This window comes from Pelodiscus sinensis, chromosome 15 (genome assembly GCF_049634645.1).
Source record: "Pelodiscus sinensis isolate JC-2024 chromosome 15, ASM4963464v1, whole genome shotgun sequence".
In the NCBI taxonomy this organism is placed as follows: domain Eukaryota; kingdom Metazoa; phylum Chordata; order Testudines; family Trionychidae; genus Pelodiscus; species Pelodiscus sinensis.
Window position 1 is genome coordinate 16,305,580 of NC_134725.1, and position 27,951 is coordinate 16,333,530.

Here is a 27,951-nt window from a genome sequence, read left to right on the forward strand (position 1 = left end):
GGTTTGTTTCTTTTGGTTATATATGCAGCTGACATTGGGGAACTACTAGAGCAGCTAGTAGAAGAGATAACCAGTTCATTATCTGGGCCAGCCAAGGAGTTCTACCAACGGGAATTTGATTTCTTTAATAAAATCACCAATGTTTCAGCCATCATCAAGTAAGTGTGGTAGCTGAGGATATTGAGCTGTTGCATAGCTCTCCATTTTGTCAATAACTGTTGTCCTGAGTAGAGAGTTTTGCTTTGGATGAGATCTGAGGCCATGATTCCTAGAGTGATTTTTTTTTTAAAAACATTTTTAAAATACTTGTGTATCAAAAATTAAATAAATTTGCCCAACAGATTACGGATCTGTGCTAGTAAGATACAAAAACTTTAGGGTACCTTGGGGAACTGGGCCCCACACACAATAAGTGGACATTTAGCTAACTAAAATCATGGAGGACCACAGATGTTGCTAGACTATAAAGTGCTGTACTAGAGGGGTTCAGCCTCTAAGCACAGGGAGTTCACTGTTAATGGAATGATGTTGAGTAGGAAAGTACAGGAATAAAAACTCTAAAATAACTGATGCTTTTGCACCAGTAGAACAAGTCACACAGACCTAGTTAGTGTCACTTGCCTCAGTGGACTGGATATTTGGATAGGTTAGAACAGGGGTAGGCAACAATTTTGGCAGAGGGGCACTTCATGAATGTTGGTTGTGGTCACAGGTTGGCTCTGCCCACGAAAGGGGTGGGGCCTCAAGCTAAAAAGAATTCCCTCTAGGCCCTGCGTACCTCTGGCAGGTGAAGGAGACTTCATGCGCTCCCCTGTCCAAGGTTGATCAGGGCCTAGGGGTGGGGGAGTGGGTGAAGTCTCCTGCCCCTGCCATGTAATAAGCGTCTGGGGGGGAACCACCAGCATTTTGAACAGCTGATGGTTCCTTCTAGAAGCCACACGCCTCTGGTGCAGGGAGGAGATCTTGCACTTTCCCTCACCCCCAGACCAGTTGGGGTCTGGGGACAGAAGAGTGCATGAAGTAGTTCGCTGTTCAAAACGGCATCTGGCTCCCGCTAGGTGCAGCACACCCTTGGCTTGGCAGGCCAGATCCAGTACACGGGCCGTATCTTGCCCACCCCTGGGTTAGAGATATTCTCCTGGAAAGCTAGCAGACCTTGCTTCATGCAGGAAAAGCAGCACTGTTGTATGTAGACATGTCAGGGGTTTCCACAATGTTCTGCAACTTACAACTTGCTGGAAACATTTTGTTTTGAATTTAAAGAATTACTGGTGTGTTCCACCAAATTATAAACACTATAGTAAAAATTCCCTGAAAATGTCTCTTTCTTCACAAAGGCATTTCTATTTATACTATAAATAGAAGCTTTATCCTGCATACATAGTAGTGTTCTGTCTTATTCATGAAGTGCTGTAATAATTCATTGTTTCTGGAGTAGTAGACCAGCTTTAATGGAGATAGATTGTTATGTCTCTAACTAGAATTTGTTGTCACCTAATGAATGTGAAACTTCCTTTTTACTCGTTTTTCAAAACTTCAGTGAACAGAAGTGCAGTGTAAGTATAAAATGGGACATTTTTGAAGGTTGCCAGAGGATAGTGGCTTAGCACTCGAGTTCATAACCTAAGTGTCTTCTTTTCTAAATGTGTAAGACAGAAAATAGCAGAAAGCAATGCAGAATGTTTTCCTTATAAAACAAATTGATTTTACTTTTAAAAATGAAACCTTGCTAATTATTAATTAACATCAACATTTGCAAATATAGGACAATTAAGCCAACTGGCATAGCTGTTGCAAGAGTCACTAGACTTTAGATGATTTTTATGTGTTTTTGATATGTCAGGATAGGCTTTAAAGAGATGTTTCTGTCTTTGCTCCCAAAAATGTGGGTGCCTAAGTGAGTGCCCCAGTCATTTTAATTTTTTTAAAGTTGTGAGTAATTAGCTTAATAGCACTGGCTTTAAACAGGTAGGCATTTGGAGGCATTTCAATCTTGTACTCCATTCCAGGCACTTCTGAAGCAAAGAATTCAGATAATATGGTGGATCTCATGTATGTGGAGGGGTGGGGTTTGTTAAGGGCACAAATGTGAATTGAGATGTGACCTCGCATGATTTGACTGTCCTCAGTGCTGTACTTTGATCCCCAGAGGTGAGAAGCTGATGCAGTCACCCACTGTATCACCTAGCTGCATACCATAAAGAACACCTTTCAGTTACTTGACTTCTAGATCATTGTAAGTGTGCATCTGCCTGCCTTAGTTCCAGTGATGTTTGCCATGACTGCATGTGCAAATTGGGTAATTTACATACTAACTTATAATAGTTTCCAGCTATCTAGTTTGCACTGCAGTTATTGTAACTGCGTGAACAAATTAGGAATATAATTACACAGACATTTTGCCTGTCTATCACTTTGAAAGAAGACAAACTAAAGCAGAGTAATATAGTTATATTACTTATGTAAAATAAGTAATATAACTATAATGAGTATAACTATACTGATAAGAATTCATGTATAGACAAGCCTCAACCAGCGTTCCCTCTAACATTTTCTATTCTTGTGCAGGTTGAATTTCTTTGGGGCGGCTTGAAATTTCTTATATGCAACACCAACATTGAGGAAGTGTGTGGATGTGCACCACCAACACAAACAAAATACCTAGATTTAAATATCTATATTAAACAGTCCATAAGTATAGAAGAAAATACATTAAAAGAAGGGATAGTTAAGAAGGAGCAATGCTTACAATATTTATTTAATATGAAATCAAATTAATTAATGCAACCTTTGGAGTACATGTATTATCATCCTTTCTAACAACTCAAGCTAGTAAACACAAATGCATATTATCCACACACAGCTCAGCTTTAAGATGCTAAACACATCTATGAGTCAACTAGAAATAGTCAACCTCTCCTTGCAAATATTAATACAATATTTACTGACACTGGAAAAGAGAGCAAAAGGCATTCATTTAGGCTATACAGTTTCTCATTGAAACATGGGACTGTCTTAGAAACCCTAAAGCCATGTGTTAATTTGCTCTGGGGTTTCTCTCTTTGAGTTGGTGATATACTCAAGATGAAAGTTTCAAACCAGGAGAACTTCTATCTGTTTTCACAGGTCTCTTTTTTCACTTTTTCTTGTGGATTCCATGTTTCAAGTAGCATGCAATGTTTTCTCTCTGGTAGATAGGCACAAAAATTGTTCATTTGTCTTGGTGACAGGCACATGCCCCATATGTACCTTCTTCCCCACCAGCACTGCCACCCCAAGGGCATTCTGCCTCAAAGCTCACCTTTTATGGAAGAGGCATTGCATCCAGTGTCAGAATCAAGCACAACTGCAGTGTAGCAGATTCAGAATCCATGAGGAGCACCCCTCCAGCTGCCTGTGATTCAAAGCACAAGTCTGGTTAGAAATGTCACTCTTTTGCCTTCATCATTCGCCTCTGTAAAGCACTCAAAATCTGGGCCTCCTCTTAGACTTCTAGTAAGTCCTCTGGTATTGATTCAAACCACCCTAAAATCTAGTCAACCACCACCCTTTCTGAGGCAGCATCATTGACTCTAGCCCCTTAGAGGCTGTTGAGACTAGTGCCTTGACCTTTCCTGGGTTCTTTTTCATAATTCCAAGACCTAACCTGTTTATCTCACCAGCACCAGACAAACACTTACATGTTTTGGTATTTCCTGCTCTGCATGCCTTCATGTTGGCAAGGGGTCTTTGGTGTTCCCTGTACTGGGCTCTCCTTTGCTACAGTCAGTTTCACTTCGGGTGTCTAAGGCAGTCCATTTGGTGTCATCAGTATTGCTGATATTCTCTGCTCTACTGGTGCACTTAGCACCATCAGTATAGCTTCAACTCCTTTGAAGACTGACAGTCTCTCCAACCCATTTTGATCTGTTGATCAACCCATTGATCACATTGTTTTTTATTGGATCCCCAAGTGCTACCCAGAACCAGACCAACTTGAACTGCAGTGGGGACCATTCTTCCCTATTCTGAAAAAATCTACACTTATTCTTTGTACTCTAAAAGGGAGCCTGTGTCACCTTCCAGGTCTTTTAGATTGCTTTATAGACCTCTTGTCAGGGTCACAGCACCTAAGAACCTGGTCTGGTTTTCTTATAAAGAGACTCTAGCATGTCCTCCACCATGAATGACTCGAATAATGCAGTTCCCTCCATGGCCTTACTGGTCTTGGTCTGCTCTGAGGGATTCTTGACCTTCATCACAATCACACTGTAGGAGGAATCCTCTTCCTCCCACCACTTCAAGAAACCTCTCCTCAAGATATTGCTAGTGTCCCTCTACCTGCGGTACTAGACCCTAGGAAAGAGACATAATAGAGGAACCTCTGGATGTGCCTTCAATATTTTGTCAACATCTCCAGATGAAACAGAGTCAATGTCTTCCTGCCAGAGGACGGTAAGGTCTTCCAGGATCTCAGGAAGAGGGTAGTTACTTCCCTATTAGTGCAGGTGGTCCTTTTATGAGGAAAACCCACACAAGCTCTATGATATTTTAGATACCTGCTTTGGGGAAGGTTGTCTCAGCCATCCATGAAGCCCTGCTGGAGCCACTGAAAACCTTGTGGCAGACTCTAACCTTTACACCATCAGTTCTTGACAGGGTCCAGAGGTTGTGAGCTGCTTTCAGATGGTCCACAAAGCAGGGCCAGCAATAGACTGGCTGGGACCCAGGGCAGACAGCTCAGAGTCTTGAGTGTCCCACTGACATCCCAAATGCCCCCTTCCCTTTGCTGGGCCTGGGCAGCTTCACATTAATCATGGTCAGTTGGTCTCTAGAGCTTTTTTCTATGATTGCAATGAAAGCCCATTAATAAATAATTGCACACAAATTGGCACAATGTAAATGACAAGTACTGCGAAGGGATGCTGGCCTTTGAGAGTGCTTTGAATCCAAAGGTTTCCTGGCCATTTCTGAAGAGGACATGGAACCTCTGAATATAAGAAGCTATTCCTCCTATGGTCACGTATTATGGACATATAGCTCAGCCATTTAAGGATCTGTTTTATATCTTTCTTGGACAACATGTAATGCACTTGCCACCAGATTGCTGGTTTCACCTGCCCCCACACACTTGGAAAATCAAATTCTATTCCAGATGGCCTTTCAACTTGGTAGAGGCGGGAAATAGGCTTGTTGCCAGCTACTACACACTATGTGCCTACATTTCCTATCCAGTATTCTGCACAGAGGTCAGGAAAGAGTTTTTAAAAAGGCAAAGACTTGAATCATTATAATTAGTATAGGAAACGGTTCAGAATCTATACTGAATTAGAGCATATGGAGCTGCAGCTGCAGTTCAGTAAGAAATTGCTGTTATTCCAAGAAGAAATATTTATTTTGTTTAAATGTGACACAGCATCAGGAAGTGAAATAAATTCTTTCTTCCCAGGCCATTCCCTAAAGGAGATGAAAGAAAGAAAGCTTGTTTGTCTGCTCTGTCTGAGGTGAAAGTGCAGCCTGGTAAGAAGTATTGTATGTTCCTTTTGCATTTAGCATGAATACTATACATTGTAGGAGAGAATCATGGGAATTTTGTAACAGTTGGTCTAATATTTTTACTGCCATGGGCTAAGAATTGACTTATTGGCATTGTTGTTCCTTGTCAAGCTAAGTATAAACATGGCAGCACAAATATTGGTATAGCACTAAGAGTGTTCATGGCATGTTACAGTCTAGATATGAAGAGTAGGGATGTTAAATAGTGGTTAGTAAACTAATCGAGTAATCGATGGAATTTCCATTGACTACTTGATTAGTCCATAAGGTGGTTTGCTATGACTCTGCCTTTTAAATGTAGTAAAAGCCATCAGGTTCTGATGGCTCTTACTACATTTAAAAGGAAGAGGTGCAGCAGTCTGGGACTGGGCACAAGCCAGGACAGCTGAGTCCCAGCTCATGCTCAGTCCCAGATGCTGTGGCTCTGTCTTTTAAATGTAGTAGGAGTGGCTCTGCTTTTTTCTGCTTTTAAGCCAGCTCCTCTTAGCACTGGCTCGTGCTCCCCCATCTTTGCTTCCACTGATACAGAGGCAGCGGGGGAAGAAGAAGCATCTAGTCAAGTAGTGACTCAGCTACCTGATAAGCCTATGCTTATTGGTTAGTCAGCTACTCAACTAGTTGCTTACATCCCTAATGAAGAGCCTAGTCCCAAAGAGCATCAAGGACAGGCATGAAGGGAACAGCGCAACTGAAAAGCGAGGTTAAGAAAACCTTTAGCTTTGTATCACATGTTTTTAGTAGATGATGGTCAGGTTAGGTAGGGTTCAAAAAAGAACTAGATAAATTCATAGAGGACAGGTCTATCAATGCTTAGTAGCCAGGACGGGTAGGAATATGTCTCTAGCCCATTTGTCAGAAGCTATGAATGTGAGAGAGGGGAGGGATCACTTGGTGATTACCTGTTTTGCTCATTCTGTCTGGGACACCTGGCATTGGCCACTGTCAGAAGACAGGGTACTGGGCTGGATGGACCTTTGGTCTGACTCAGTTCTATGCTGCTGCTACTACTACTAAAACACATATCAACAGAAGACCATTATATTGACTCGTTGTGGAGTGTGTTCCCAGTGGAGGCCGTGTTCAAAGGATCCTATCTGTGGGCTATGTGTGGAGCCCCACATAAACCCAAATGGTACCGTGGGCCATAAAAAAAACGTTCTGCGGGCCTCATGTGGCCCATGAGTAGCCACATGTGTTGAGTAGCCCTGCTGTAAACTATTGTATGGTGGTAGACAGTAATGTATCCATTTCTAACTTCAATGTAGATTTTTAAATTACATGAATAATTGTATTCTCAGACTCTTAGAGCTTTACTCTGTATTGCTAGCTGGTGAATTCTCTTCTCCCCTTTTGTAGGCTGTTACTTGCCCAGCAATCCTGAAGCAATTGTTTTGGATATTGACTACAAGTCTGGAACTCCTATGCAAAGGTAATTTGCAGTGTTGTAGCTTTGATGGATCCCAAGATATGAAAGAGACAAGGTAGGTGAAGTAATATATTTTATTGGACCAAGTTTTGCTGGTGGAAGGTACAAGCTTTTGAACTACACAGAGTTCAGGCTTGGGAAAGCAGCAGAGTGTCAGGAGTAGCTCTAATGCTTGTACTTACAACCAACAGAAGTTGGTCTAGTAAAATATATTGTCTCACCTCCATTGTCTTTTCCATATGCAGATAATCTTGGTTACTATATTTAGGTCTTTTCTAGGACTTATTGTTGGTTGAATACATCAAACTCAACCTCTTTGTGTATGTGTGTACTTGCAGTGCTGCAAAAGCACCGTACTTGGCCAAGTTTAAAGTGAAATGGTGTGGAGTCAGTGAACTTGAAAAAGAAGGTCAGTATTATAGTTCTTAATCATTCATATTACTAGTTAACAGTCTGTGATTCATTGGCATTTCATATTTTATGTAGATTGTATAACTCAAATTTTAACATAATACACAGTGGTTCAGAAATTGAATTCTGTAAATTGTGACGGGGAGGAGGAAAATAAGCTTGTAATTTGAGTTGCAAGAGGCAAACTTGCTGTTTTTGTAAATATTTGTGTACTGAAGAAATTTTATGAATAACTTTTAGTCCAGCATGTTAAACGATTTTGGGCAGTTTAGAAAACAAAAAAACTCAAGTTAACATTGCCATACAGGTCTTTAAATAATACATTTCCTAAGGATATTTAACTTCTAGGCTTAACTTGTAAATGCACTTCTCCGGCAGACCATGAGGGCTGTTTTAGAATATAATTTATATGTATAAATTCTACCAGTACTTCAGGAAATGCTATATCTTCAGGAATTCAGTGTTACTCGGTGCAGTTCAGCTTGCAGCACAGAAAATCTCTAGCAGATGAAGTATTAAGTTTCCAATACTGTCGTTTATTCAAGGCTGCTAATTAAGCGCCATGTTCATGTTTTGCTTTGTGCTATATTTACAGGTCTTCGCTGTCGCTCTGACTCTATAGATGAAAGTGGAGAGGAAGGGGTTGACAGTAAGAAGATCTGTTGGCAGGCAGCTATCTTTAAAGTGGGTGATGACTGCAGACAGGTACAAAGTTTCTGTAGTAATCAAAAATTGATTGACATCGGTTGTGTTTTAATAGGGAGTGAGAATCACAATTGAACAAACTGTTCTGTGAAGCTTTTAGACTCAATGTTTAGTTTATTACAAAAACATTGTAAAGAGGGAGAACTACATTATGCCATCCTAGAAAACGGGTGGAAAGAAAACCTCATATTTTCAAGACACAGCTTTACACAGTGCCAAAAATACCAAGTCTTATAGTTCAAACAGCAAACTTTATTTATAAAAAATGTTCCGATAGTGGTAGCATAACAGTGACTTCTGAAGGGATGTGTGTTATGTATTCAAACTTGTCTCTTCTACTGAGAGGGAATATATTGGCTGCTATGTTGGAGTTACTCCTACTTGAGGAATGCCAGGGATTTTAATATCCATTAGAAACAAGTAGATAGGTTTTCAATGTTAACACCTTATCTGAATAACATCTGTGTATACGAACTTCCTGCCCACCCAAATTGCATTTTCCATCTGTTTTTCCTCTACAGATACATTGAGTACAGGACTAAGTACATATTTGTTAACTTTCTATGTGATGCTTGTTTGCTCTGATCTTCATATCACTTTCATTACCAGATGGATCTTGTTAATGGTTTTTCTAATACTTATGCACTCTTTTGTTGTTGAACAGGACATGTTAGCTTTACAGATCATTGATCTCTTCAAGAATATATTTCAGCTGGTAGGCCTGGACCTGTTTGTGTTCCCCTATAGAGTGGTGGCCACAGCCCCAGGGGTAAGTGGACTATTAAATATTCAGACTATAGGGCAGAATTAAGCACTGTTAAGAGGCACGTGTCCTGTAGCCCATATTCTTCCAGAGCATTTGTCTCAGATCATCTTCACCCAAGATTCTGACTGAGCTCATGCTGTCTGTGAAATTGTTGTGTAAGTAGCAGAAGGCACCAAGCAGAAGTACCTCTGGGAAGCAGTCATGAATCACTTTCACCAGTTAGTTATAGGAAGTGTAGAAAGTTCAGAACATTTTTTTATGAATAAATGGAAAATCTATAGACAGTGTTCCATAAATGTTTAACCATATGTCCCATGAGATCTGTATAGCTGCCACCATCCATGAGAAATCTATGTTGGAAACGTGCTTTTCAGTCTTATTTGTCTTTCTCTTCAGTGTGGTGTTATTGAATGCATTCCTGACTGCACCTCCCGTGACCAGCTGGGCAGGCAGACAGACTTTGGAATGTATGATTACTTTACAAGACAATATGGAGATGAGTCAACCCTTGCTTTTCAAAAGGTAACATACCAACTGATCAGACATAGCAAAATATTGACTTGACAAGCATCCTGGCTATAGAAAATACTGTGACACTTTATTGTATACGTATTGTAATACTGTTGGATAATCCATTTCTCATTGTGAGCAGGCTTTGCATAGAATCTGTTGCAGCATTAGAGAATGCCATTCATTTAAAGTAGTATAACCATGAGAGTACATCTGCTCTGGGGATGATGTTGCACACAAGCTCTGCTTTTCAGAATTTGATCTCATTTCTCATTTATGCAGGCTCGATATAATTTCATCCGCAGCATGGCTGCCTATAGCCTCCTGCTGTTTCTGCTCCAGATTAAAGACCGACACAATGGCAACATAATGCTGGACAAAAAGGGGCACATCATTCATATTGGTCAGTTTTGTTCCCTTGGCCTTCCGTATATCTGTCTTCTCATTCTGCTGAAAGATACTGTTTTTAAAAAATGAAGAAGCTTCTCCTTCTTTTGAAGTCATTCTCCATTCAGTGATTTCATGATTATGAAAATAACAGGAAGAGTTTTTGATGTGTGAAAAGTGCATTTTAGTACAGAATAGATGATTGCGTGCTGCTTTGTCATCCAGCTTTCCAAATTTTTACCAGCCTTGCGCAAGTACTACTTTGGTTAATTAATTTTAGATATGCTAGTGAAGTAACATTTGATTTATTTCATCACAGTATGAGTGCTCTAGCTGGTAAGTTTACACAGCCATCTCTCAAGGCTGTGTAATCTCTGTACAGAATTTGTGTTTATGGAACACCACTAAGGGTTCAGTGACAAGCAGAGGGTATGTCTACACTACAGCGCTAGTTCGAACTAACTTAGTTCGAATTAGTTAATTCGAACTAAGCTAATTCGAACTAACGCGTCTAGAACTAAAAACTAGTTCGAATTAGCGTTTTGCTAATTCGAACTAGCATGTCCACATTAAGTGGACTCTGAACAGGGCTTAAGGATGGCCGGAAGCAGTGCTGGCAGGGCATCAGATGAGGACTTATAGCGTGGAGATGCTGTCTCAGGCTAGCCGAGGGCTGTGCTTAAAGGGTCCCGACCCCCACCCCGGACAGACAGTTCTAAGGGGTGCCCCGCTTGAAAACCAGTCCTGGCTTGGATTGCCCGGAGTACCCACACTGGGCACATCACACCACTCGGCCATCAGCCCGGCTGCACTTGCCGCAGGCTGCCATCTGGGGAGAGGGGGCAATCGGGGGGCTGCAGGAGAGCTTCCACCCCCAAAAGCCCGCAGAGCCAGCCCAGTCCTCCCCATCGGGGGCTCGTACCCCATTCCTCCCTCACCTCCTTCCACTTACCCTTCCCTAGCCCCCCTTCTTATTGATGTACAAAATAAAGATAACGTTTCTTCCAACATTGACTCTGTCTTTATTGACGGAGACTGGGAAAAGGAGGTGGGAGAGGGAAAGAGAAAGGCTGGGAGAGGGAGGGCAACTAACATGATCAGGGGTTGGGAACAGGTCCCAGATGAAGAGAGGCTACAGAGACTGGGACTGTTCAGCTTAGAAAAGAGGAGACGGAGGGGGGACAGGATAGAGGTCTCTAAAAGCAGGGGTTGGGTGGAGAGGGTGCATTCAGAAAAGTTCTTCATGAGTTCAGATAAAGAAGAACTAGAGGAAACCAAAGGAAAGGAATGGGTAGCAGGCTTCAAACTAGTAAGAGAAAGTTGTTCTTCTTCCCAAAGCAAATAGTTAACCTGCGGAACTCCTTGCTGCAGGAGGCCGTGAAGGCTACAACTAGAACAGAGTTTAAAGGGAAGTGAGATCAAGTCATGGAGGTTGGGTCCATGGAGTAGTCTTAGCCAGGGGGTAGGAGTGGTGTCCCTGCCCAAAGATTGTGGAAGGTTGGAGAGGGATGGCACGAGACAAATGGCTTGGTCACTGTCTTCGGTCCATCCCCTCCAGGGTCCCTAGGGTTGGCCGCTGTCAGCAGACAGGCTACTGGGCTAGATGGACCTTTGGTCTGACCCAGGACGGCCATTGTAAGCTCAGGGCTCAGGGTCGGGGGTCTCAGTGGACCCCCTTGATTTTCATGCACACCTGCTCCTGGGTGGCCAGGCTGGCAGCTCTCCTGCCCTAGACGGCCACTTTCCTGTGCCTAGTGCGGAGATCGTGGACGAGGTCCACGATGTCCGCACTAGCCCAGGATGATGCCCGCCTTTTGCGGTCCAAGGCAAGCTCCCGGGAGCCACCAGCCTGGTCCCGGGAAGAGGGGGTGGGCTGGGGGACATCGGGTGGGTGGCTCTGTGCCGTGCCAGGTGCAGGGTCTGCTGGCTGGGTGCTGGCAGGCTTGCACCTGGCACGGGCATCGTAGCCAGCCCGTGCCCCTTTAAGGGGTCCGGGCTCGGGAGGGGGGCAATAGAGTTTCCCTGGTGTTGGCCAGAGTGGCCACCAGGGAAACCTGGGGAGGGCTAGCCTCCCACTAGTTCGAATTAAGGGGCTACACACCCCTTAATTCGAACTAGTAAGTTCGAACTAGGCTTAATCCTTGTAAAATGAGGTTTTCCTAGTTCGAACTAAGCGCTCCGCTAGTTCGATTCAAATTTGAACTAGCAGAGCGCTAGTGTAGCGGCTATGAATGTTAGTTCGAACTAACGTCCGTTAGTTCGAACTAACATTGTAGTGTAGACATACCCTTACTTACTAAATTGTAAAGCACCTCATATTAAATTTCACATTTATTTTTGTTTTCATTCATGCCAAATTCCTCTTCAACCCTACATCAGAGGAGAGCAGTAGGAATGTGTACAATACATAAAGAGAGGACATAACAGCTTTGAAGCACATAAAAGTTGTTAAAAGGAGAAGGGAGAAAAAATATTCTCCTTAACCTCTGATAGGACAAAAAGCAATGGGCATAAATTGTAGCAAAGGGGGTTTAGGTTGAATGTTATAAAAACCACCATCAGGATGTCTAAGCATTAGAATAAATGCCCTAGGAAGGTTGTGGAACCTCCATGATAGGAGATTTTTAGGAGCAGGTTGGACAAACATCTGTCAGGGATGGTCTAGATGGTACATGGTCCTGCCATAAGTGCAGGATACTAGACTTGATGACCTCTCAAGATTTCTTCCAGTTCTAGTATTCTATGATTCCATGATGATCATAATGTGAGTTATTGTGACCACCTCTGTTACCCATTTCAACTGTTACCCTCTGGTAGTGGAGTCAGTTTGGAACAGCACCACGATTGATACCCTCATGGTCAGAGAAACCATGGATTTTTATGTCATTCTTTGGGGACAGTAGCAGGAAGGACAAAAAGTATTTCTAGCATAAGCAGAATACTTGAACAGAATTTTGCACTAATTGGAGAGTCTTGGAGGCTTTGGCAGTAGCTGTAAGAGGAGTGCATTACTTAGACTAGTCTGGAGTTTACAAAGTGATGAAAGAGGTTAGAAGTCTGCATGGGAGAGGAGTGGTCAGTTTTGTGTCACATATGGCTAATGAAAGGGACATAGTTTGTCAGCACTAACTAAGCTATTGTCATATATTCTACATAAGGCTTGAAACCACAGAAAACCTCCAGCTCATACAGAAGATGGCAGGCCTTTCTTAGAGAGTAAGCCATGATGAGCCAGATGACTACATATCCACTCAAGCCTTCACACGGATTCCTGGTCTCTCTCTGTTGTAATTAAGCATTACAGTGATCAGTGCCCTATTAATTGCTATAATGCATTCACTGCTTAATTATATGTTTGTGTGTGTGTGTGCAGATTTTGGTTTCATGTTTGAAAGCTCACCTGGTGGAAATCTGGGCTGGGAGCCAGACATCAAGCTGACCGATGAGATGGTGATGATAATGGGAGGAAAAATGGAAGCTACTCCTTTCAAGTGGTTCATGGAGATGTGTGTCAGGGGGTACCTAGCAGTCAGGTGAGAACGCTTTGCATCTCTCCTCATTTGCTCACAGCCAAGGGTGCTTCCATATCTAATAATGGATATTTAGGAGATTAACTTTTTTTTTATTGCTTAGTAAGTTTCAATCGCATGCTTATCTGAAAGCTACATACTGTGCAAATGGAATCATTGCTCCCCCCCAAACTGTGAGAACCTCCCGTAGATAATAGACAGGACTCTAGAATCTGAGATCATGCTTGGAATTATGAAGAACTGTGAAAGCTCTGCCCTTACCATAAGGAATTGTCTTGTGTTCAGCAGACAATGGATATGATCTAAAACCATGGTGGGCAACCTGCGGCCACAGGCAACCCACTGGGGCTCTCTTGACCTGAGGCCTCTGAACCCCCAGCTGTCCTCTTTCCCCCACAAGCCTCTCCTCCCCCTGTCTCCCAGCACTTTCAGAGCACCATGAATCTGCTGATTCACTCTCTGTCCCAGCTCTTCCCCCTCCTTCCCAGAGATTGAACACCACGAATCAGCTTAAATATTGTCCATCTGTTGGGCGTATACACATAGGCTGCGTCTAGACTGGCAAGTTTTTCCGCAAAAGCATGTGCTTTTGCACAAAAACTTGCCAGCTGTCTACACTGGCAGCTTGATTTTGCGCAAAAGCACTGACGTTCTACTGTCCGAAATCAGTGCTTCTTGCGCAAATGCTTTGACGTTCCTGTTCGGGCAAAAGCCCTTTTCCGGAAATGTTTTTGCGGAAGAGGGCCAGTGTAGACAGCTAAAAACTGTTTTGAGCAAAAAAGCCCTGCTGGCGAAAATGGCTATCGGGGCTTTCTTGTGCAAAACTGCATCTAGATTGGCACGGACACTTTTCCACAAAAAGGGCTTTTATGGAAAAGCATCCGTGCCAATCTAGACGCTCTTTTCAAATGCTTTTAACGGAAAAACTTTTCCGTTAAAAGCATTTGCGGAAAATCATGCCAGTCTAGACGTAACCATAGTGTATGTTGGTAGGAAGTAATTGTATAGTAATAGAGGACTACACAGAGAAATTAGGAAATGGTACCACACTAATGGATGTCCCATGCTGTGGCTGAGGAACAGGGTGTTATTGGATGCCTGATGATTACGCATTTTTACTATTGCCAAAAGAATGTTACTTTATCTAAATACCGTTTAGTACCATTCTCCCCAAGGTTGTTGTCCATCCCACACCATTCACTTTATTTAGCTGTCAAACACTGGAAAATGAAATTGCCTTCATCACAGTAATTTAATTAGGGTGACAGACTGTGAACAGCAGTATAGCTCCATCAGCAAACATAAGAGGATTATACTGTGTAGATTTAATTACAGTAAAAGGTGTGATCCAGTTCCCAGCTGAATTTCTCCACTTGTGCTCTGTACCCAGCAATAGCAAGAAAAGTTTGAGAACTCTAATTGCCTTGTGCTGGCTGTCTCTCTCTAGACCCTACATGGATGCTGTGGTCTCTTTGGTCACCTTGATGTTGGATACAGGGCTCCCCTGTTTCCGAGGGCAGACAATCAAGCTGTTAAAGTAGGTCATGCAGATATCTATTAATTCTTCTGTTATTTTTTTACCATAGAAGCATTGTCTATAGTTTGTTTTAACTTAGCAGTAGTTTAGTTTTACTCTAGCCAAATATGGCCTAATAACTGTTTTGAAAAAGGATAATTTGATCTCTCAAGCAATAGAAATTTTAAAGCACTGGACACAAAATGAGTTAAATTCAGCCAGTGCTGTGACTGTGTAGGTAAACAAGTATCTATTACTGCTCGGCATAGGTGCTAAGTCCAGAGTTGGAGCACCCACAGGGAAAAAATGTGCACTCAGTACCCACCGGTGGCCCAGAGAATCAGCCCCTCCTGCCTGCCAGTGATCATCTGTTCAACAGTATGTAGAAGGCCAAGGAGTTTTGAGGAGAAGCAGGGCAGGATGTGGCAGAGCTAGAGTAAGATGTGCTTGGGGATGGGGTGAGAAGAGGCAGAATGGCGGTAAGTCCTTGAGGGAAGGTGTTGAATGGCAGCAGGGGCTGGGGCAGTGTGAGGGGTTGAGGATCCGCATGGAAACCAGAAAGGCAGTGCCTCTGCTGCTCAGCATTAGCAAATACGTAACGATAGAGGAGGGGAATGTTGTCCATTCTTCTCAAATGCCATTGAGATCTTTAACATTCACCAGACAGGCACCAAGGATCTAAATGTGTCATTCTTACTGTATAGCATTCCCTTAATACTATATTGCAACATTAGTGGTTGGGGCAGGTCCAGCTCCTAATGTAGCATTTAAACCAAACCCACAGCCTTCTGACTCTTGCATTAATTCTGCAGTCACCATTTCCTACAGTCATTAATTCATTCAGTCCATGTAGTGGGGGAGGGGACCATTTAGGCACCACCTTTCACTGTCCCCAAAATGTAGGCATTTGAAGGCAGGAGCTGAGAAAGAATAGGAGTTCATTTAGATCTAGCCTCTTGCTAGAGTCCACAGTTTTACAGTCTCTTATGAGTGCCAACAGTCTAGTAATTCTTCAAGTGTCAGCGTCTGTAGAATACACTGGATGCTAATAATTACTACAGGAGAAAAGCTGTAAGGAACTAATACCCAATTGTGTCTCTGTCCTCCCAGCTACCCATTATAAGAATCAGCTAATGTGTGCTTTTTCCCCCCATACAGGCATCGGTTCAGCCCCAACATGACAGAGCGGGAGGCGGCAAACTTCATCATCAAGATCATTCAGAGCTGCTTCCTCAGTAACAGGTCTGCAATCTTCTCTGTCTGTCTTCTCCCCTATCTCCTCTCTGGGCCTGGACACTACTTGGTTAGTCTTGGCAGAGAGAGGTTAAAGATTGTGTTGAACTATTGAACCATAGGTGGCATAAAGCTTGGTAGTTACATTGACTTCATCATAATGCAGTATACTAGTCCTAGCTTCTGACCATATAATGTTTTACTATATATTTCCTTTTGTGGGACAAAGGCAGTACTAAGTTCAGGCTGGTACAGCAGCAGTTCCTGTTGGCTAGTGTAAAGAAATACAGAATTTTCTGCACTGTGTCACACTGTAACCCACTCAAGTTCAGCATTTGGCTTCCAGCAGTGATTTATGCCTAATGGCTTCACAAGGCAGCCAAGCACCTAATATTGCAGCTTGTTAATTATGCCATGCTGTTTAAGGGATGGGAATCCTTTTTGATTTATGCAGGGATCACATTGACAAAGAATGGTATTCGGTGGCAACTGGGCTGCCTACTTTTCCTAACGGAGCATCAGGCTGCCTACTTTTCTCAACAGAGCATCAGGCTGCCTACTTTTCCCAAAGAAGAGCTGTCATGTCCTTCAGGGTTGTTGCCTTTTAGAAAGATGAGAGTGTATATGCAGAGGAAGCAGCCTGTACAGCCTACTGGACTGAGCATGAGGGTTAGAGACAGGAATGCTAGTATTTTAAAATAATCTTTTCTAACCAGTTTGCTGTGTTGCTTTGCCCAGTCACTTAATCTCTGTAACACAGGGAAAGTGGTACCTGCTATTGGTACAGCAGTTTGAAGATGTAAAGAATTATGTAAGTGCTAAATTATTACTCCATGATAAGAGTTCCTGCTTTTCCAAAAAGACTTCATGCCTGTGAATCATGTTGATGCATTAGTCCTCTTAACTGTGTTATGCTTTAAAGAAGCACATGGGATCTTTTTCAGGGGGATAAGACAACATGCCTCATTTGTTGAGCATAGATAGATCAATCAATACTTTATCATATCACATGCGTGCACACACACAAAAGCATACTCCATCCCGTTGCTACCAATAGTTGTTCCCCCTAACTGCACCACCCAGGTGAGTTAGATGGAGGATGGGTAGAGCTGGGCTTCTGCTGGTCCAGATTGATGCTCCGATGTTGATAAGATGAAAATCCGGGGTCTCCCTGCAAGATGCCTCATATTTATCCTTCTTGTGCAACCAGTTAGTCATCACCTACATATGCAGTGAGATATTTGTAGCTCCTTTTTTAATGCTGCTTCAGAGAAGGTCCTTCCAAGGGCAAGCACTTGCTCCTGGACTCCCAAGACCGTCTGTATGTCCTATCTTCTTTTCAATGAGCTTACTTCACAAGTCTTATTGTCCTTGGATCTGGCTCCCAGCCCCTCTCCACCCTTCCAACTGCTACTGGAGGTGCTCACCTTTCACGCCTTCTCCATTCACACCTTCTCCATTCACACCTCATTCATTTCAGCAGGGCAATCAATGAAGGGGGAGAGATCTATTCTACTCCTAGCAAAATGACATTTTTCTTTACCTTAACTATTCCTAAGGCCTATGACATAAAGGGCTTGATGCAAAGTTTCTATGGAAAAGACTGGATACAAGGTTTCTCTTAATACAGGGGTTAACACAAAGATATCTATAAAAGATATATATATATATATATATATATATATATGCAAAACATATATTTTAAATATCAGGAGTAGCTCCTAATGAAAAGCTGATATTATCGTTTACTCATCCTTGGCTCCTTCTTCTGTGGCAAAAGATAGATGAATCTGATTTGATATTCTGTGTCACAAACATAAAAGTAACATTTAGGTTTGCTACTCTGGTTATTTCTGTTTCCCTTATCATTCCTGTTCTATTTTAAGTTACTTGCATTTTTATGTGATGTTGCCTCTGTGCGATACTCTGAATACTATTTCATGGCCTGTGTGTTTCTTTCCCCTACAGAGGAGCGTTGAGTATCTAATCTGCCTAAGGTGCCTCCTGCAAATCTAAGCACTGAAAGTCTGCTTGCTGCTATTGTATAAAAGAGTAAAACAACTGCAGACTTTTACTTTTTTCTTGCCGTAGTAAAGTTTAAAGAAGTTATTTTCTTTAGCCTCGCAATAGTGGAGGGCTAGTTAGAACCATACTTAGACCAGTTACTGAGGATGTAACCCGTACCATGTTGTAAGTCAGTCTCTCGATGCTGTTGCTGCACCAGTCCTAGTGTCTTTGGAAATAGTAAGATTTTTTTTTAAGCAAAAGTCCTGTCATTTTAATAATGAAATTATTGAAGGGTTTTTCTGTGTACTCTCAGCTCACTGGTGTCAGAGCCAAATGAGTTCTTCTAGTGTAAACTGGAGCAGGCAGTTGTGTGCTACTCATAACTCTGCTTTCACAGTGCCTTCAGAGTGGAAGTCTAAGTTTGATTAGAAGTTATCATATATGTGGGATTTCACTGTTGCATTTGATCTGCTGATGCATTTCTATAGCACCTCTCATTCACCCATAATTCTTTTTGTTTTGTTTTGTTTTGTTTTGTTTGTAGGAGTAGGACATATGACATGATCCAGTACTACCAGAACGATATCCCATACTGAGAGACGAGGCGGATTAGCCTTGGGAAAATGGTACTCATCATATCCCAGTGCCCTTTTTCCAGTCTAGTGATAGGAACTGTTCAATCATGCATAACTGTCTGCAATCTCTTATGTGCATGTACACATTTTACTGGATCCTGCAACAATCCAGTTAGTTCCTCCCCTCTCTCTGTCCTGGGATGTATATTTTTTCAGTGGTTTTCTTGGAGTTCGCTTCCATCATAAATGAACATCCCACTCTGGTTATGAATGTTTTAGTCTCAGAGGTAAAGCTGGGAAGTACGGGAATTTTTGTGCAATGCAAGGATTTGATAGTGAGTTTAAAAACACTTAACATGCCACCTAAACTAATCAAAGTGAAGGGTTTGACGTTCTCTTTGAAGCAGCAAAGAAGAGTTAATTTGCTCTAATTATACTGTAGAAAAGTTACGATAATCATCCAAGGTGGTGATGTCTCTGCATCTGTGTGAAGACTTTGCACTGTCTGTGGTCCCTCCTACATGGTCAGTATTTCATATGTACATGAAGAATGTATTTTTTCCCTTTTGTGTGTTTTAGAAACAAAACTCTACTGAAGATATATTTAATCTATAAAATATAATAAAGATCTTAAACTTTATTGTGCCTGTATTACAAATCCTTTGAAATCTACTTCTCTTTTGTCCAAGGGCTGTATGTGGGAAAAGCTACTTAAGTTTAGTCTAGCACATCATTCTGCAAGTTCATGAAGTGACTACTGTTGATGTTCATCGTGTGCTTTTTTCTCCTTCTATCTACAAGATAAGTCTGAATTCTTCTTCAGGTGAACAACTCCCTAACATGAAATAAGCAGAGCTCCTGACATACTTAAGGATTTTGGGTCCCTGAGGGCAGCAGTAGCATGAATCATGAACCAGCATGTGGGTGTCCAGCCAGGTAGGTGAAGCAGAGTCAGTCAGGCCAAGAATAATGCTGAAGATCAGAGCCAGAGTCAGGAACCAAAAGCCAGAGCCCACGGTCACAGGAATACTCTCAGCACTACTCACAATCACACAGAAAATCAAGAGTTAAACATGATGGCCAGGATGGTAGCATGGCTGATACTGAATCAGGCCAAAAGCAAGGCCGAAATTGTAGCTTGCAGGCAAGAGCATTGAGTGTCCAGAGACTGGTTATTGCTATTGGATTTCAGAGCAGGTTTACTAACTTCCTTAGCAAGTCAAACACGGTGGTCAATCAGGTGGCCCTGCTGTGGCTCAGCTGTGCTCATATGCAGCCCAGAAACTGGACAGCTGCAGCATCAAATCCTCATTCCTGTAATATCTGGATTCACCAATCATTTCTTTCCCACTATGGCCAACCCACAGTTAATAGTTACCTTGGAAATTTCCAGTTGGTCCTTTCTTTACCTCTTTTTTTTTGAGCTCAGCAAAAGAGCTCCCATCTCCGCTTGTTCAGGTCAATCCTGCCTTGACTATTTGACCAACCTGTGTCCTTCCTGCTTCCAGGTCAGGTCTGGTTGGTAGTTATGGCCTACCCTCACAGGCTGGCAGTGTTTATGTTCCCTCATTCTCATAGGTTGGGGTGGGAAGCCTAAGGCCCAGGAGCAAGATGTGTCCCCTGACTTCCCTGGACCTGGCCCCTGAGTCTCAGGGCTCTCCCCAGCATTGGGGAGCCTGTGCTGGTGCGCCAGCTCCTCTCTCCACCGGCTCCCTATGATACTGGAGCACACAAAATCTACTTGCCCAGGTCCTCCTAGGCTCTGGTGTGCAAGAGGAATGTGAGGAATGTCTTCTCCTTCTCAGTCGAGGCACACAGCTGGGGGGAAGCAGTGCTGTGGCCTGGGCAGTGCTAAGGACTGACTGCCCTTGGCCCCTACCTCTTTTGGGAGTGTGAAGTATTTTGCCAACACCAGTGGTGACAAACAGCGTTCATACATGCTGGGTTTTACTGAGAGGGGCTGTGTCAACACAGCCTTGTTGACGGAGGCTGTGTAGTGCAGATATACCCTTCGTTTCCCTTGGGCAACCTTCACTTCCTGCTTCGTCTGAAGGATCCATGAGCTGTGGTCACACTCTAAAGCCACATACAACCAGCGGTGAGCTGTGGAGGCAGCTTTTTCTCCTACCTGATAAAGCTGCCTTTATGGACCAAGTTATGTTAGCTATTTGATTTGCAGTTGTGTCATGTGAAGAAGACACATTAGGGCAGGGGTGGCCAACCCACGACTCTCGAACCGCAGGCAGCTGTTTGCTCAAAGAAGTGCAGCTCTTGCTAGTTCTGAGTCACGTGCCCAGACTGCTCATGACCGGCCACTCTGCACATGCGCTCCAGCGCCTGGAGAGAGAAGCATGTGGTAGCAGCTCTGGTGAGACCCAAGCATTAGGTTAGAGTGTGGGGGGGGTGGGATTGGAGGTACCTGGATCTGGGGGAGGGGAGGGAAGACGGATTGGGTTAGAGCAGGGGGGTGCCTGTATCTAGGAGACGGAGGGAAATATTGGTTTAGAGTGGGGGGACCAGGAGTGCCTGGCTCTGGGGGAGGAGGGAGGTATTGGGTTAGAGCAGGAGGGCTGAGGATACTGGCTCTGTGGGGGAGAAGGGGAATTGGGTTAGAGCAGGGGGCTGGGAATGCTTGTCTCTGGGGGAGAGGGAGGGCATTGGGTTAGAGCGGGGGTGCTGAAGCACCTTAAACTCAAAGTCTTCATGGATGCAGAATAAGGCAGCTAACCATGTCATATTTAAATTCCAGGGCAAAAAAATATCAGCATATTCGTGGTTTACACTGTATCTTTAAAGAAAATTTAAAGGGTATTGTTTGTCAGGCTAAAGCAATTATTCTGAGATCTGAGTCTCTCCCTTATTGTTTTTTGAACCTCTCCTATTTGTAGTCTGGCACAGACCTGAATTTTTAGAACTATAAAAAAGCCATAATCTTCATAAGTAAAAAAAAATAAGGAAACCATACCAGAGATCAACAAGCTGGAGTGAAACAGACCATTCAAATTGTGCTAATTTACTTCTCAGTTCAATTTAATTTAAAAAAACTCACAGGACAGAACAGGGAAGCAGTGTTAAATTTAAAATACATAGTGGGGGTGCTTTTTTGTGTGTATTTTTAAAGTGTTTCTTTTTTTTTTTTAAATTTCATGTTTGTTCCTTGTCAAGTTCTCTGAAGATCTATGGACTGGTCGTGAATTTTTTTAAGTGACTAGACATTTTTTATTGGTTTTTGTCCAAAATGTCCTATAATGTTGTTTTTATCAATCCATTTTATGTTCTCTCTCTCTCTAGATATATACAAATAAATATATAATACATGGCTCTTTGCACTCTATCCACAGCTAGATAGCGTGTCTCTTTGTCTCTAACTGGTTGGCCATCCCTGCACTAGGGGCATTGCTCATAATGGCCAATACTACTCCAGCAGAAGTATGCTGCAATAGTTCTGGGGGAAAAGAAATAAACCCCCTGGACTAGTTAGGAGTTAGGATTTCTAACTGATTCAAGACACAATTTGCATGTGAGACAGAGCTAATGCAGGTGTGGTTAGTACCGAGTGACATCTTGCTCTCCCTTTGTATGCATGCTTTAAAGACAGGAAAATAATGTGTGAAAAGGCTGATTTAAACCCTTAGCTGAAAAGCAGTCTGCCTGCTTCCTTGAATGTGAAAATGGAAAGCCTAATTCAGATGCTGACCTGTGATATGGATGCAACTGTACAAGTGAAAAACATCTAGCAACAGGAAGCTCAGGTGAAGCTCAGTTGCGCTAGTGAAAAAGCAGAAAAGTGGAAAGGAAACCAAGAAGAACAATCACATAAGGTTATGTAGTTCAGCAAGCATGTCAAGTAAGAGAGCTCCAAACAACTAAATTAAGTATCAAATTAACTTCTGCCTAATCACTGTAAGTTACTATAACATTTGTGGTGTTTTTGATATGCCTATTCATATATATAGTAGCCCAAGTTCTGTGACTCTGTAACACTGAAATGCTGGCTGTTCCCTCTGGGTGGCGCTCTTGCCTGAGTCACATCCTTTGCCTCCCACTGTGGTGCTTGGCTGACATCTGCGCCACTCAGCCGGGCTGCCATGGGGGAGCAAGCGGCACAAGTGGCTGTTTGGGCACCGCGTCCCCATGCAGCATCCCCATGCTGGATGGGGAGCATGGGGCCCAAACGGCCGCTTGCACCGCTTGCTCCCCTGCTGCAGCCCGGCTGAGCAGCGCAGAAGTCAGCCAAGCGCCACGGTGGAAGGTGAAGGAAGGCGGGGTGGTGATGTACATGGCCAGGGGACGGGGCCTGAACGAGTGTGCATCCCCGATGGAGACAAAGGAGAGTGGAGAGAGAGTGAGAGGCAGTTGGGGGAGAAGAGAAAGAGAGATGGAGAGAGAGACAGAAGGCAGACGAGAGCTGAGAGGTGGGGGAGGCAGGAGGAGGGAGGGCAGGAGAGAGAGAGAGAGAGAGGCTCAGGAGAGAAGACCAACGTGGAGGAGAGACCTGAAAATCCTGTCTTATGACGGGCTAATTGGCTAGTCATTAAATAAAAGGCACTAGGCAGAAGAGACCCAAGCCTAGTGGGAGAAGATTCTATCTACTGCAATCACTCTGATTGAGATGTTAAGCTGGCTACATGTGAACAGATCTGAGTCAGGGAGGAACAAATCTGAGAACTACTTTTCCTAGCCCTGGTCAGTGCTGCTTCCTCAAGTTCTGGTAGGCCCAAGGAGCTTGTGCCTACAAGCTGGCTCGTAATTTTCTTTGGGGGGGGGGATGGGTGAAAGCTCTGGGATTTTGATAGTCAGCCTGGATGAGAGCAGTTAGCAGCATCACTCTGGTAACTGCTAGGCTGTCTTGATGGAGATAATCTGCCCTGTTTCTGCCACATCCTCCAGGAAAGGAAGATCAGATATCAGTCTGACGTTGGACCTGGCTCTGGCATAGGCAGCACTACTTTAGTTGGTGTTGGGTAAAGCTCTGTTCACATGCCAGCTGTTTGTCACCATTGCTCTGATCTGCACACATGGTCTCCTTGTTTGGCTTCCTCAGTGTCTGGATGCAGTCCAAGCTTGGATGAGAGCCAAGGCAAATGCTATGGTAATTCCCAATAGGCAGAAAGGAGGAGATATATGATCCTTTGAATGAAGTGACACTTGCTCATGTTGGGAGCCTGGTGCTTCAGGATAGACAGATAGCAATGACTGTCTAGATTTTTATTTCATTTGCCTCCACCTCTACTAGGCTAGGATGCTTGCTGTTGCTATTGGAAATGAGGACTTTGACACGCTCACCTGTGCCTTTGCCACTAGTGTGAATTGCTGCCACTCATTCCACGTAGGGTAGCCATTGAAGACCACGTGAAGGAAGCTGCAGTTGCCTGTTGTAGAGTAAGGTGCCTCTTGTAGAGTAAGGTGATGGCTGGAATCTGTAAAGGGCTTCATGGGTTGGGTGTTTAAAACACACATTCCTCTCTCGCTTCGCTCATAATTAGTTTAGCCTAATGAGGATGAAAAACCCTGAGACTGAAGATAGTCAATAGAAGAAGCTCTCCTAACCTAGAATTAATTTTAGAGAGATCCAAAGCTAGACACAAAAAACAGCTGCTGAGAAAGCTGTCAGAAATAATGAACACAGTCATGCCATGTAGAAGCTGGTTTAGCTTAAAAGGTAATTTCCCATCATATATTTGAACCCAAAGTTGTGAGAATGCAAGAAGAGCAGTCAGTAGTGTTGCTTAGAAAGAAAATGAGCAATTAATGTTACCACTGAAATTTTGGGAACACTAGCAAGTAAATGATTGATCAGTCTACCCTGAAATCTGACGGGTTCCTTTTTTTGTCAGATGTGCACAGAAAAATAAAATCTACTGGAACACAATGCATTCTCAAGGACATCTGTTGTCTTCAGTTGAAGTCCGTTCACTCCTGTCTGCACTGTATTTAAAACAGAAAATGACCCATGCTTAGGGTTGCTGGCATGAAATCTAGGGAACACAATGAACTCCCCTTTTAAGAAAAAACACTTGCAACTTCCAGGGGGCACTTATGCTCTCACAGCTGCAGATCTTATTTTCATAAATTGAGGATACATGCATTGCTCTGAAAAGGGAACTTCCAATAGTGTCTCTGGTATACGCTGCCAAGACTGAGGAATGAAATGGAGAGGATTGCTCCAAACCAAATCCCCTCCAAGAAATGGGGAGGATTAGCTAGTTTGTGATTGATCATGCAAATCAAAACACCCGTGCCAAATCTTTCAAATAGTGTCACATTCAGACAGTACCTTCACTTTCAGCCTATGCTAGGCTGGGGAAAGAATGAGGAAAATGAGGAGATGTTGCAGCTTAAGAATATTTCAAGCACTTTTGGAGGCATTGAATCAGTAGATGGATGGGATAGATTGAGTTACTGAGGGCATCCACCTGATCTGGCAGCATGTAGCAGTCTAAGAAACAATGCAGATAAATTTTTCACAAGTGCTTAAATCCTGTTCTTAAAGGGGACTCAGGAGTTGAATTCCCCCAATGAATTCATCTCCGAAGGGCTTGTCAGTTTTGAAAAATTGACTTAATTTGTGGTTAAAATTTTCAAAAAGTGATTATGTTCTAGTGCTTCGGCTGCATTGGGCTAGGGCTATTAAAATAATTATTCCATCCACGCAAAGATGCCTCTCTTCCCCCACCCTCAGGAATTCTGTGTGCCAGTCAGATCTGAGTTTCAGGGTCAGAGTCAGTTGCAGTTCAGTCTGTTTGCAGTGCAGGAGAAAGGAGCAAAATTTATAACCATCCATTTGCATCTGCTGGACCCAGGGTTCAATGCTGCTGGTAACTTGATCAGCTCTATTCAAATGCTAATTTCATTTTTTATGTATCTGTGTATGTGTGCGTGGGTGTGTGTGTGTTAGAGAAAGAGAGACACACACACACAAATTGAAGCAGAGTAGTCTGGTTGTGTGATGTTCTGGCTGGCAGGCAGTGTTAGAGTTCCCCTACAGATAATCAGCATATGCTGCAGCTTGTCAGGAAATGCCTGGAGCCAGATGAGATTGATCCTACAGGAGAAAAGGAAGAAGCTGAGGAGAAAAGTAAATATGGGAACAGGAGCTGGATTCCACTCTAACGTGCTCAGAGGAAATTCTGTCTGTGGTGTTCCCAGTGTGATCTGGATTCCATTCCTAGTAAGTTGGTGCAAGGGTTTCATCACAGATTTGCACACACTTTCACACCTCCCAACATAGGTGCACCCATGCGCACACATTTTCAATCACCATGTCAATGTAAGTCAAAACAAGGGTAACTAAAGGATATTCCTATCTGTAGGCTGGGTGTAGGAGCATTTATCACGATGAGGTCTGACCTACAAAGGAAAAGATGCAGCCCTGGATTGTGATCTCAGGCCATACTGTCTCCATGTGCACTGGTATGCTAGAGCTCAGAATCTGCCCCACACTGTTTGATTTCAAAGGATCCTCAAATGAGACGTGTATACAATACCCCTGGCAACAGTGGCAGCCCGTCCATAGGCGCGCACTAGGTGGTCATCTAGGTCGCCAAATTAAACGGCCATTGAGGGGTTTGGAGGCGGGGGCGCCGATTGTGTGCTGACCGCACATTTCGCCGAGGGCGCCAGTTGCTGGCAGCTCGTCTAGGGCCGCTCCTGCCTGGCAGCCTTTATTAAAGTGGCAACCACCCAGTACAAAAGACAGTGGAGGGGAAGCTCATGGTGTAGATTCATAGGGCAAACCACTGTAGCACAAAGGGTCTCAAGATCTTTAAAGACTGTAAATGGCAGACAGTCTGTTTTTCCAAGGTGTTGCCTGTACAAGCCCCACTCAGAACTGTTGGCTTACCGTATTGTAGCTGTGTTAGCACTGCTTTCTTGTGGCTCCAGTTACTTTCCCATGAAGGTTGCATTTTCATGGCCAGTGAGGCTGAGAGCTTTGCATTGGTATAACTTGTCATCCTGTACAGTGCTATGGTGGTTCTTGCAAACAATGCACTATACATTGCTCCATAGCCACTACAGTGGCTACAGATTTGTCATTTTAATACTTTATTTTCAGGTGTCTGAGCCATCCCAATGTGCTTTGAGCTGAATCCTCCCCAACTCTTCCCCTTCCTCCTTACCCCAGTGCTGTAAATCTCTTTAGTGCTGCTAGACAGGCAAGGTCCATCCAGGAAACATGCTCCTCAAATGATATCCAATACATTCTATTGCGCCTTTAGTTCCAATATTGCTAACTTCAAGCTTTCAAGCATTGTGAGTCATGAGATTGCTTTAAAATGTATGAGATTTACAAAATACATTTGGGTTCTTCTTATTCACTTTTCTTGCTATTTGAGCTTTCTGCTAAGGGGTGGGGAACCTCAGGCCCAGGAGCCAGCTGTTCCCCTTTCCCCCCGCCCCATTTTGCCTGGATCTGGCTCCCAAGGCAGAGGGGCTCCCCCCAGCACTGGAGAGTCCACACTGGCACTCCAGCCCCTTTGCTGCAGGGCTGGAATACACAAAATTTACTAGCCTGCACCCCCCAAACTCTGATGTGCAAGGAAGGGGAATGTGGGGAGGGTCTTTCTGCTTCTCAAGTTTCAGAGGGATAGTCGCAGAGTCTGTAACTGGAAAAACTTAAACAACAAATAGTTTAGCAGCACCTTAGAGACTAACAATTTGTAGATGGGATCAGAGGGCCACCTCAGTGAGGATTTTTGTTTGTTTCGTTTTGCTTTTGCTTCTCACTTGTGTGCAGCCACCTACTGATTTTTCAGTGGGTCATCAGCCCCTGCCCCAAAAAAGGTTTCCCACCCCTGCATTAGGTCACACATGCTCCATATTTTGGGGGGTTAGACACCTACTTAAAAAAAATGAAAGTGGCAGTTCTCATGCAGTCTCCAGATTCTGGAAGCAGAGACTAAGAAAAACATGGACTTGTTATAAAATTGCAGGAGTTGGCCGCCCTGGCCAGCTCCCAAGCCAGGTGCATGACCAGGCAGCAGGGAAGGAGCAATGGGATGCAGAGGCTCTAAGGCAAAATCTCATACCACTAGCTTGCCAAACAAGCACGCACAGGTATGGAATGGCTGTTTCAGTGCCTTGTGACAGAGTAGCCTACTTACTCTAACCAGGGTAAAATTATTTTAGCAACAAAAAAACATTCAAATCAGGCACATTCAGATACTGTGTGTTTCCAGGTAATGAGTCATAGAGGGATTAAGTGGTAGTACTGTTTTGAACGCAAGTCCAGCTGCTCCTCAATGCCAAAGTGAATGCCACACATATTATAAAGTGGTTTCTAGCCAATAACTGCATAGTACATGCATGGTGGCCTGATATAAATTGACAAGTAATCTAACTACTTCTCT

The 27,951-nt window shown here is 43.4% G+C and overlaps 1 protein-coding gene across 2 annotated transcripts in view; it reads left to right on the forward strand.

Annotated features, from left to right (window-relative positions):
* Positions 1-19,241, forward strand: part of PI4KA (phosphatidylinositol 4-kinase alpha) — a 106,463-nt gene extending 87,222 nt beyond the window's left edge. For both annotated transcript variants that reach the window (XM_075898245.1, XM_075898246.1), the window contains exons 44-55: positions 29-158; positions 5,429-5,499; positions 6,892-6,964; positions 7,300-7,370; positions 7,968-8,077; positions 8,742-8,846; positions 9,240-9,365; positions 9,636-9,756; positions 13,114-13,273; positions 14,718-14,807; positions 15,945-16,028; positions 18,571-19,241. In XM_075898245.1, coding sequence (XP_075754360.1) covers positions 29-158; positions 5,429-5,499; positions 6,892-6,964; positions 7,300-7,370; positions 7,968-8,077; positions 8,742-8,846; positions 9,240-9,365; positions 9,636-9,756; positions 13,114-13,273; positions 14,718-14,807; positions 15,945-16,028; positions 18,571-18,622 — 1,193 coding nt within the window. In that variant the 3' untranslated portion in view covers positions 18,623-19,241. The remainder of the gene's footprint in view (positions 1-28; positions 159-5,428; positions 5,500-6,891; positions 6,965-7,299; positions 7,371-7,967; positions 8,078-8,741; positions 8,847-9,239; positions 9,366-9,635; positions 9,757-13,113; positions 13,274-14,717; positions 14,808-15,944; positions 16,029-18,570) is intronic.
* Positions 19,242-27,951: the final 8,710 nt, after the last annotated feature.